Raw genomic sequence first — 12,711 nt, forward strand, 5'->3', positions numbered from 1 at the left:
GTAGTCATTTGGTTAGATCTCCTCAATTTCCAAATGGTTCTTTGTGAGAAAACAGGCCTAAAATTAATGTTTCTGCAATTTTCCTATTCAACGTAATGCAGATCATAGAAATTTAAGACCATTCATTGATATTATGGGATATGGAGTTTATGCAGAAAGTGGCACAGGAAAATCAGATGTAACCTTATTAAGTGGTGGAACAGCATGAGCGAACAACTGGCTTTTTCCCATTTTATTTCTTTTGCTGCCTAACACAGTCACCTTCACTTTCTCCACCAAAATTCCTCTCCAGAATCTATAACTTTTTTGTTTGGTTTCTATCCTACCTTCTGTCAAGCCTTCTTAATGCTATCTTGTCTGTGAGATTGCGATCCTGTTCCCATTAAATAGCTGTCTACTGAAGTGTCTCTCTTTCCACTTCCTCAGGTTTTATCACACGAGGAAGGTTACAGCAAACTGCTGCTTTGACATACTTCATGCAATCAGCCTTTTGTGTAACAATGATTTTGTCATTATGTATAATGCTTCCTCTTGAGATTCTGTCCTCCTTGGTACTCACTGTAATCTTGTGCTCTTTGATACTCACTCTTAACAACAGGAGAACAATTATCAATATATTAAGATCTGGTGATGAAGTACTGTCATTTAACTTCCAGATTTTTACTGGAAATGCCTCAGGTCAGATTTCCATACTGCATGTGGCAAATCAGTGGGTGGCATTTAATTGGCAACACCTACCCATAAGCAAAAAAACAGTCTCCTACACAAATGCATCGTGCTCTAAAATCATAACTGAAAACAAAAATGGTAAAATACATCAAACTACTAACAATGCAATTTATTTGATTTTGAAAAAAGTCCAGAAGCCATTACAGAAATCCTAAACTCAAATTAAATATACATTGTTAACAGTTAGCTGGATGTGTAGGTGGATGAGGCAGCACAAATTTCCCCAACTTTCAAACTGATCTTGCAAAGTATGGGGGTGAAATTGCTAACTTCAATAATTATTAAAATGCTGAACCATTTTGGAAATTTAATTTTTAGTGGATTAATACAAATAAACAGTGACATTTTTTCCTTGACTATACAGATCTGCAGCACTTCAAACTGATGACTGACTGCATAGAACAGTACAGCACAGGAACAGGCCCTTCGGCCCACTTGTTGTGCCGAACTAATTAAACTAGTAATCCTTTCTGCCTACACAATGTCCATATCCCTCCATTCTCTGCACATTCATGTGCCTATCTAAGAGCCTCTTAAATGTCTCTATCGTATTTGCCTCCACTACCACCTGTGGCAGTGCATTCCAGGCACCCACCGCTCTCTGTGTAAAAAAACTTGCCCCACACATCTCCTTTGAAATTGCCCCTTCTCACTTTAAATGCATGTCCTCTAGTGTCAGGTATTTTGACCCTAAGAATAAGATACCAGCTGTCTACTCCAGCTAAAACATGTTCCTTTTTCAGACTCTGGAACTACTCCTTGGTTTAGGACTTTTCTTGCTGAACCAGAAATAAGATGAGGAACTTTTTCCAGTTATGTAGAAGGATTTGAGAAATTCTGACTGTTGCAAAGAAGTTTAAACAGAATGGACAGATGTGAAGCAAATGGGAGATTTCACAAACTCTGGGGTGTGTTGATGGAATAAATTGGGGAAAAAAGTCAAAAAAGTGCAGATGCTGAAAATCTAAAATAAAAACAGAAAATGATGGAAATACTCAGCACGTCAGGCTGCATCTATGGAAAGAGAAACAGTTAGCGTTTCAGGTCAAAGACCCTTTGTCATAACGCAACCTGAACTAACTACATTATACTGCATCTGCCATGCTTTTGCCACTTGCTCGATTTAATTTGATTTGAAGTCTCCTCACAATTCACAATCCCACCCACTTTAGTGTTGTCAGAAAATTAAGTATCACTTTCTATTCCCATATTCAAATCATTGATATGTATCGTAAATAGCTGGTGCCCCAAGCAGTGACTCCTGCTGTACCCCATTAGTCACTGCTGCCACCTTGACTCTGTTTCTTTTCTATCAACTAATTTTCATTCGCTAGTGTATTACTCCCAATATCATGCACTTTAATCTTGCATCTAACCTTTTATATGGGACTTTAACAGAGCCTTTTGAAAATCCAAATAAATTTCCTTTGTTTCTTCTTCTAGTCACATCCTCAAAAAATGCCAGCAGGTTTGTCAAATACAGAAATCCATGTTGACTTTGTTTAATTCCAATGGCAGCAATCTGGGTTGGCTTCTGTGATTCAACAATCTTGGTCAATTCATGAAGGTTACTGGCATTATACTGGTACAGCTAAGCAAACATCCTACTTCTGAAACAAACACATTTTCAAGTAATTCTGCCTTTAGTTTTGTGGCAAGAGCCACTGAATGTTTCATCCAAACAACAGCAATGACATGTCTGGAATTCACTTCAGGAAGACTGAGATATGTCAGTCAACAAAATGCAAAAAACCTCCGAAAGTCTAAACTGTTTTTGGCATTATTTTACTCTATGTTACATTTTTGTCAGCAAACTGGGGCAGAAGCCTTTGACAACCAGTCAGTTAATTCACTAGGCCAACCGTTTTGATTGATCCCTTATGTTGCTGCTTCAGTTGAGTCAGAAATGACATTTTAAAGCTGCACTTTAAACTTTAAGCTGCAAGTTTGAAGAAACACTGGAGATTTCTTTCATTTTGCATAAAATTTCAGTCAATGTTTGCTCCATTGGAGATGTTAATGAGCCAATTAACAAAATACTGCTGCGAACAGCTTTCAGAGCCAGCCACAGCCAACTTTCCACTGGCACCAGTAGAGCCCAATACAAATTTTCAGTAAAGGCCCAGAAATCTGAGCTAGACTGACATGCATACAGGGGGAATGGTTTGTTATTTCTACACCAGGTTTTCTCCTTCAAGTGGCACGTGACACAGAAAGAAGACTCTCTTCCTGCCCCCATGTCTGACTCAACTAAAAGAGGCCAAAAACATTCCAGGCAACACATCTTGGAAAGAGCAGGTTCAGCCAGCAAATACTAAGAGATCACATCCCAGGAAATAACTAATGCCAAAGGGAGTAAAGAAAAGATTCCCTTCATTCTTCCATTGCCACTGTGCTATACTTCACAACATCCCTTACTCACACACTTTGCATCTCCTACACTTAACACAATTCCAACCCTTATTTCTCTAAAACTCATAACTGACAAACATGGCAGAAAATGACTGGCAGATTTTCCAAGGACATAAAAAAAAACACTAACAACCTTTCCCTCCTCGTGATAGCAAGTCCAACACGATTCTGTCCATTTCCACAGTGACCAACGTATTTTTCTCCGGACGTAATGAGGAACAGAACTTGTCACTCACTTGTCTTAACACAAACCAAGACAAGTGAGTGACAAGAGGATAGAGCCTGCTTCTGTTCCTCATTACGTCCGGAGAAAAATACGTTGGTCACTGTGGAAATGGACAGAATCGTACACCTCACCCTACACATTCTCCTTGTCAGAGGCATTTCTGCCACTCTTCGCCCTTCATACACAAACTAGTCCTAGTCCTTCTCTTTCATTTCAGTTCTAGAAAATATGCAAGCATCTGTACCACTTCAGGAAAAGGTATCATTCCTGAAATTGCAGCATTTGGCAGTGCCACCAATCTCCTTAGTGCAAGGCTCAAGCTGCAGCTCCAATAGGTAACATTGCTTGGTAAGACCCTCCTTTCTGAAATATTGTCCTGCTAAAAAAACATGCAGAGCAGAGCAGAGCAGAGCAGAGGAAATGCTCTCTCAGGACCCTGAATGCAAATGGTCCTCTGGATACTGTCACCCTCTGTCCAGTTTTTTCAGCTGGTCTCAACTTTTCTGTCTTTCCTGAAGCTTTTCCTTACCCTCTAACTAGGCTCAGCATGACTGCAATCAAACTACTTACAAGGCAGTCAAAAAGAGTCAGGCTTCTGCAAAATCTCCTTTCCAGCAGTCAGAATGGAGATGGTCAGAAAAAAACAAAAACAACACAAAGGCTAATTAGCAGCCTCAAATAACAAAACAGCAACTAACCTCTACCAATGGGTAAGCTCTATTACTTAATAGAACAAAAGCATTATTCCTGCCTCTTATTGTCACAGGTTAGTTGGTTAATTGATCTTGTGGTTAGGGTTAGGTGTTGTCTGGCCCAATATTACATAAAGATTCTACAACAATTGTACCAATATTTTAATTCAGAATTTAAATAGTTCTGGCCTATGTCCTGGACGTGTAACAGACACAATTGCCCTACTATTACATTGGATGCTTAAACACTACTTTATCATCTGATAAATACAGGCCAATGTGCTTACACAAGACCCAGCAGCTGCCGTAAATTGGTCCAGTAAAATTAATTGTAAAACAGTATATTAAATACTTCAATATGACAACAGAATTATTTTCTGAATCCAATTCTAAAGTAGTACACGAGGTATTACCACTTAAAAGCCGCTGTGCTTTATTTAAAAAACACATATATCACATTTAGAATACTTTGAAATAAGAGCATCTTCAGTGCTAACCAACATTTCCTGTACCTTGCCCGAGAAAACAGCAGACAACAAAGTAATTAGACCCCTTAAGAAATTTGACAAATGTCATGTGCTGAGCAATGCAATTTCCTCTGTCCCGTGGTCTTACTTCAAGAAAACTTAACAGGATGTTGTTAACCACTCAAACGTGCAAATATTTTCCATTTACAGAAAGTTTCTTTATTTTGACTTGAAAAGTAGTCACAGTGTGTGTACTGACAAGTAATAGTACTTTATTTTCAAAATAAAAATTTCACTTACTTATTTCATATTTTTGATTATAGTCACGTTGAACTCAGTAAAAACATGGGAACCTAAATTGAACATCATTGCAATTGTTCTGCAAGTGCAGAACAGGTTCTCAATGACAAATTTAGCACCTGACTTGCATGTGTGTTTGAACCATCATTATGTTTGTTTGGGCATTTTTAGAGACACCTGCTTCAAATAAGTGTGAGCTCATGTCAAAATCTAAATGGGGATCTAGCTCCTATTGTCAAATAAATTAAGACTAGTTGAAGCTTGTGCTGCGTAACTTCATGCTGGTTTTCTTCAGACTCTTATAGACGACATTAAATCAGCAGGTAATTATCTACACATTAATGGTGCTGGCCGCTGTTGACCAGTATCCTTCCAATTGTCTTGCCCTTCTCCATACACCTGCTGCCCAGATTGTTTTTCAAACTAACACAAATCTGAAGGGCTTGACTGGTGAAATGGCACTCAATATTCACCTGTAGCTCAACCACTTAATACCAGTGAGGCTTTAGGACTAATTTGGAACAGTCATCAGGCTTGTTTCTTCTGGCAAACAAGTTAATCATACCACCCATTTTGTACCAATTATCAGGTATTCAGTGTTTAGCACTGAATTCCAGTGCACAAATTGAGTCTGTTTTGTTTTTGATAATACAGCCTTAAATGACCCTTAACTTTTTTTCTTGTTTTCACTCAAAACTGCTGTTTCTACCCCTCCATTTTCTATCAGTTTTCTTCCTTCCTACTCTCCAGACGGCACTGCCTCTTTAATAAAAACATAAAATGCTGAACACACTCAAGCAGGTCAGGCAGCATCTGTGGAGAGAGAAACAAGGTCAACGTTTCAGGTTGAAGACCATTTGTTAGAACTGGGAAAGAGAGAAAACAAGTTAGTTTTAAGTTGCAAAGAATGTGGGAGAGGGATGGTTGGGACAAAGAGAATACCTCTGATATGATGTGAACAGCATTGCCATAGAGTTATACAGCATGGAAATAGACCCTTTGGCCCAACTTGTCCATGCCAACCAGGTTGCCTAACTGAGCCAGTCCCATTTGCTTGCATTTGACCCATATCCCTCTAAACCTTTCCTATCCATGTACCTGTCTAAATGTCTCTTAAATGTTGTAATTCTACCTGCCTCTACCACTTGCTTTGGCAGCTCATTTCATGTACCCACCACCTGTGTATGAAAAAGTTTCTCCTCAGATCCCCTTTAAGTCTATACCTATGCCCTCTTGTTTTAGACTCCCCTACTCTGGGAAAGAGACTGTGACCATTCACCTTATCTATGCCCCTCATGATTTTATATACCTCTGTAAGGTCACCCTCAGCCTCCTACGGTCCAGAGCAAAGAGCCCCAGCCATCCAATGGGATAAGTGGGAGAGATCATCCAGTCAAAGGGTGAATAAGTGCAGTTAGACAGTGAAAGGAACAAAAGCCATGAGATGAGAGCAGTTAGAGAGTGAGAGTACACAGAAATGGTCCTTCTGTACATCAACAGTCCTAAGGTTCCTGTCATTTACTCCATTTGACCTACCAGAATTTGACTTCCCAAATTGCATTATCTCACACTTGTGTTGACTGAATTCCATCTGCCACCATTCTGCCCAACTTTCCAGTTGATATATGCCCCGCTGTATCCTTAGACATTGTTCTTCACTACCCACATTACAAGCGGAGGTCCCAACACCAATCCCTGTGGTACACCACTTGTTACAGAAATCGAGTCAGAAAAACACCCATCCACTATAACTCTTTGCCTCCTATAGCCCAGCCAACTTTGGATTCCTTCTAGACCAGCCTATCATGTGGGACCTTATCAAGAGCCTTACTGAAGGCCAAGTAACCCACTTCTACTGTTCTGCCTTTATCACGTTTCTTTGTTATCTCCTCAAAAAATTCAGTCACATTTGTGAGACATGATCTCCCCTGCACAAAATCATGCTGACTCCTCCTAATCAGTCTCAACCCTCCCAAATGAGCCTAAATCAAGTCCCTCAGAATCCTTCCTAACAATTTCCCTACCACTGATGCTCACTAGCCTGTAGTTTCCAGGCTTATCCCTACTCCCTCTTTTGAATAAGGAGACAACATTAGCTATCCTCCAGTCTTTTGGTTTCTCACCTGTGGCTAATGAAAATGCAAATTTTTCAGTTAGATCCCCAGCAATCTCCTCCCTTGATTCCATAAGCATTCTGGGATAGATCCCATCAGGCCCTGGGGATTTATCCACTCTATCGTGTGCCAATACTTCTAACACTTCATCCTTCCTGACACAAATGTGCTCCAGAGTATCAGCAAACCCCTCCCTTAATTCTCCAGCCTCCATATCCTTCTCCCTGGTGAATACCAATGAGAAGTACAGGTCCCCAAAGGATACAACAGGGTTCAGTTCCTGAGAACTGTTTGTAACCCAAACAGTTTGCAACTTGGAAATGTGGCTGCCTGGCAATATATTTAAATAAAAACATAGGACAACCAAGGGCACATGTACTTAATCCAGGGTGTTTCAATCAACCATTCAGATATTGCTGAAAAACGAGTTCCCACACAGCAGAAGATGCCTGCAGCCCCGCAACAGCTGGCAAATCCATCCCACCAATCTCCCTAATGCTCGCTCATAAGTATGGGCTGTACCTAAGTTGGGTGATTGTAACCTCGGGAGGACCTGTATTCATTTAAGACCTCGCTCATACCCCCAGCTTCACACATTGATTACCCCTTTAGTCACTGAGGGAACCTAGTCTTTCCTTAGCCACCCTCCTGCTTCTAATATACCTATAAAAGAAAAACAAAGGAATGTTAAAAGATGCAAAAGGTAGGGCTGTAGGATATGATCAGCAGGTCAGGTTGTGTTAATGGAGAGAGAAAAACTGAGCCAATGTCACATATGGATGACCTACAGCAGAATTGGCCAGTTCAGATACAGACAGTATTAAGATGAGGTGTTTAAGTTTACATTGGGCATCATTGGGCAGGAGGCCACAGGGAGATAGGTCAGAATGGGAGTGGGAGGTACAATTAAAGTGGAAGCTTTGAGTCACTCCTGCGTAATGAATACAGGTGCTTTGCGAGATGGTTAGTCAATTTGTAATTGGTTTCCCCAATGTAGAGGAGACCACTTGGAAGAAGTATAAGTGAATGCTGAAACAATTTAAGAAAAATGATTGTCCTCTTGCACTACACAGATGGGCATTCTCAATGTATGAACCTAGATGTTGAATTTTACTAGGGCCTATGATAGCAAGGTAGAGTCTGATCCCAATCTTATTCAGGTGTGCAATCAGAAGAAAAAAACCAGGCAATTATTCCCTTCCTCATTCTGGAGGACAGAGATAAACCAATTGAGTTGAGACATGCAATTTTGTCTGATCATATTCCTGTGAAGCAACTTCGGAGGTTTAACTATGTTCAAGAGAATTTATAAATGCACATTGTTGTTCTATACAGCTCAACTAAAACTCAGCCTACTGAACCATCAGTGAAACATTCAGTATTCACCTATCTGCCAAAGTTGTCTTTGAAACGTAGTCAAAAAGTGAACATATTTCCAGAAGGAATGAAAAAAAATTCATTTTTTCCCTTTATATAATCAATATCTCCCCATGCCCCCCAGTGTAAATGGCCATGTTTTAGAAGAGCTTATTCTGCATGTTTCATATTGTTTTGGCTCCAGCCGAATGCAGACCCTTTTATCTTTTTTTTTTGGCTTCATAAATGACACCTTTTTTTCTTTATATCCTGTCACCCTGTTTATATGCAACTCTTGAAGAAAATAATGCTTTTTGACAAATGTGATATGCCCAGTCTTCAAGAAAATTTAATAGGATGTTAACTACATTTCCTCTTCCTTTGATAGGATTTTCCTTTGAACATCCATTGAGTGTAGTCCAAAACATCCCATTTATCAGTCCAATGACTACATTGAATAAACTCCCATTTATCCACCTAATGATCATTTGGATCTGCTGACCCAATATCCCAATAATTGTCCAAATTTGTGTTTTGATTCAATTGCATAAGTGTTTTACAATTATGTTAAAGAATATCAATAAAGAAGCTGTGTTAAGGTTTCTTCAGTTAAACTTTATAAGGCAAAACTCTGTTAGAATTATACTGTGACATTATTGTGATCAACTCTGTGACATTATTGACTGTTTATCTCATGTACTCACTACTTTACAACTTTTAATAAGATCCTATTTGGTCTCCAAAGTTAGAATGACAGAAGCAAAATTCTTTCCAGCACTGCAACATTCTTTTGTGCACATGAATTTTATCTGGAATCTGATGCTAAACACGAGATCCTCACATGGACTGCTGTGCCTATGATGTTCAAAAGCACCGAGCACGCACAGGGACGTTAAAGAGCATGCAGCAGTCGTTTTGACATTATGAAGAAAGTTTTTTGTGCACTTGAAGCTAGTGAATGGCATAGAACACTCACACTGAGACAGGAGAGTTGAAGGCTGTTTTGATGTTAAGAGGGATTAAAGCTTAGCAGATCTGCTGCCTTGGAGTTCACAGTCTTTCTTACAGGTAGGCCCTTTTTTTTATCTATGTCCCTTTGTATCACTCCCATTCACAATGTTACCCACTGACGTCCTGTTTATATGCAACTCTTGAAGAAAGTACTACTTTTTGACAAACGTGATATGCCCAGTCTTCAAGAAATTTTAACAGGATGTTAACTACATTTCCTCTTCCTTGTTAATGTTACCCACTGACATGTCTGGTCACATCTCCGCAGAACCCCACCTAGTTGTATGTTCAAGCCATGCCCCCAACTGCTTTAACCACCACCATTTGCATCAGCACCCCACCTCCTGATTGAATATACCATCCCTCAACCTTACCATGTTCAACCCCACCGTTCAATACCAAATCCAAAGCCCATTCACCACATCATCTAATTGTGTGTGCAACATCCCCAATGCCACCACTCGGATGTGCGGCTGACAGCTCCACCACCCATTCATATATTCAGCACAATCTCCTCCTGATACCTGGTCTACCCTCACACTCATCCCTGCCAGTGAGATCCAAAGGTTAACCTACTTTGTTAATTTCACAATGACAGTGTTAGGAGAGGAAAGATCTTTGCGTGCATTTCAATATGTAAAGCCAATTCCATCACGCATGAACATATTTTGCAGCTAGATGTCCTGAAAAATAATTGATGTGCTCTCCCTGTGCAGCAATTCAATTACATACTTACCCAGCAAGGAAAAAAATCTGGACTGCTTCATTTAGGAAACCCTTGCAATAGTACGTTTTGCTCTGATCCAACATCATTATTTAAGTGGAATGTGAACATTTGCAAAAGGTTATTAACATATCAGCTTACAACTCAGATGAAGCAAATGTTCATTGCAAATTACCCTTAGCTGCATGCATTAATTTCAACTTGGAAGCAATTTTGACCAGTCAAGAACCATTGTTAAAAATTACCTGAAGGTTTTGTTTAATTCTTTTCAGATTGTGCTGAAGAAGGAAGTTCTTCTCTAGGAAGAAACGGCTGTACTGATCATCTATTTGTTTTAATAAGTTATGGAAGAGAAGGGTGGCCAGTGAATCATTATTCGAGGCTAGATCCCTGTTGAAAACAATGACCAAAGGATTAAACTTGAATCAGTGTGTTCCATGTGTAAAAAGGTATTGAGATTGTTATGAACACTGTTAATGATAAGTACAATGGTTTTGTTCCACAATGGAAAATGATTCAGAAAACAAAGACATGAACAAACCTAATTCACTAGTCTCTCTGTAGGTGTATTTGATCTCCAAAATAAAGAGCATGGCAAGTTTTTTTTTCTCTTTGAATATGCTGGAAAATATGAGTGGGTGGAAGTTGTGTCAGAACTGGAACAAACTTGGCTTTGTTGTCACCCACTATCCAATGCCCTGCCACCAATAAAGAGAAGAAATTCATCCATGGAACGAAACATTGGGAGTGAGTACAACTTGTGGCTGAAATACTTGCATTGGCAACAACCAGACAAATTTCTTCCTCAGTGAGTCTAGGCAGGCAGCTTTGTCAAATGGGCAACTCACCACTGCTCTGCTATATGGGCCAAATATTAATACTTACTGTAATTCCTGCTAGTTTTGAATTAATCTGCATATTTAATACAGGATCCTACTATCTTCTTGCAGATATTCTGCTGGAAAGATCAATCTCAGATTGAATTGCGGCAAGAATGCAGCTGGATTTCAGAGGGTCAGACATAATTCTTATTTTAATTGCCAACATCTGAAGTTAGATCAACACCTATATTTCATGGTTCACATGTTTCATGATTCACCACCAGGCTGCCTGCTTCCACTGGAGCCCTCTCTTCTTAAGATATCCTTTTCTTTTTCCCTTTAGATGTCCAATTGCCAGAACACAGTGCATTCAGTGGATGAATTGTTGATACATCTGGCACAGAAAGAGGTTGTTCAACACATGCTTGATGAAGAAGTATCCTTGCTTTTCCTGCTTCCCAGCTCTTGGCTCAAAGCCATACGATATGGTACTGCAAACCCTCTTTCCCTTTCTTTTTAAATACGATGAGGATCTTGTCATCACCATTGTTTCAGACAGTGAATTCAAGCTCTCTAGCTTACAAATAAATTCTTCCACTTCCATGTATACTTTCTGTAAATTACCTTAAATCCTTAAACTTCAGATATTAAGCTTTGTCTCCTCCAAAGAAAACAACTCCCACTTAGCCAATCCTTCCTCCCAACAAATTCTCCATCCATGAAAATATTAAAATCAAGAGAGGCCTGGACAGGGTAAATAGAAAAGGCCACTTCCCTTTGCAGAGTGGTCAGTAACTAGGGGACATGGATATAAGCTAAGTGGTAGAAGGATTAGAGAGGAGGTACAAAAAAAATTCATTTAACGAATGATGGAATCCTGAAGCTCAATGGCTGAAAAGATTGTGGACAAATCCTCACCAATTAAAAAAACTCCCAGATGGGCACTTGAAGAGCAATAATCTCCAGTACGGGGATGTCCGAGTTACCTGAAGTCCATTTGTGGTTGACATAACCATGATGAGCTGAACAGCCTCTCTCTATGCCGTAGGGTGCTTTGATTCTATAAACATCTTTGTGAATCTCCTCTGCACTTCCTCTTGGTTATCATATCCTTCCCATTATGTTGTGACAAGGACTGTACAAGGTACTCCAGCTTTGGCTAAAATAGTATTTCATTTTCAGCGTGACCTCCCTACTTCTCAGCCAAAAAGTAAAGAACACAAAGAAAATAAGAGGAAATATAGAAGCCTTTCCGTTTTCTATCTTTCTTTTTGTAAGGTATCCTTTTATTTTTATTCTTCTTAGATGATTCTTTTCCACCTGGTTTGGCAAAGAATGTTAAGGTTCAAACAAATCTATCTCTACTGCCTCACTGCATCACAAGTTTTAATCAAATGCATGCCCTTTATTTTTCCCCAGGATCTACTGGTGGCATGCATTTTGAACAATATATTTTAAATTTAGCGTGAGGAGTTCAAGTTACTGATCTTAGTTTTGGCAATTGTTATTTTGATTCAGAAATTAGATGAAGATTTAAATCTGCTGGAATAAATATCAGATACATTTAATGGTAATACCAAATATCCTACACTCAGAGTGTACTGGATAAACTGTGAGATTGCACTCAATGACTCCTCCAACTTTGGTCCATTGGTAGGACTTTTGCATATGTTACAGGATCAAGCTTCACATAATCAAGCATAGGCTGATATTTCAGAACAGCTCTGAAGTGGTGCCGCACTGTTGGAGGTGCCATCTTTCAAATGAGATGTTAATTATTCTGATAGGAGTTTGAAATACAAAAGAATGCAGATGCAAGAAATCTGAAATTAAAAAAACAGGAAATATGGAACTATTCA

General features: G+C 39.4%; 1 protein-coding gene across 1 annotated transcript in view; it reads right to left on the minus strand.

Moving 5' to 3' along the window:
- stat4 (signal transducer and activator of transcription 4) overlaps positions 1-12,711 on the minus strand; it is an 85,917-nt gene that overhangs the window by 56,067 nt on the left and 17,139 nt on the right. Inside the window, exon 3 of the mRNA XM_052027795.1 lies at positions 10,277-10,421. Coding sequence (XP_051883755.1) covers positions 10,277-10,421 — 145 coding nt within the window. The remainder of the gene's footprint in view (positions 1-10,276; positions 10,422-12,711) is intronic.

Source organism: Pristis pectinata, chromosome 1, assembly GCF_009764475.1.
Source record: "Pristis pectinata isolate sPriPec2 chromosome 1, sPriPec2.1.pri, whole genome shotgun sequence".
Taxonomy (NCBI): domain Eukaryota; kingdom Metazoa; phylum Chordata; class Chondrichthyes; order Rhinopristiformes; family Pristidae; genus Pristis; species Pristis pectinata.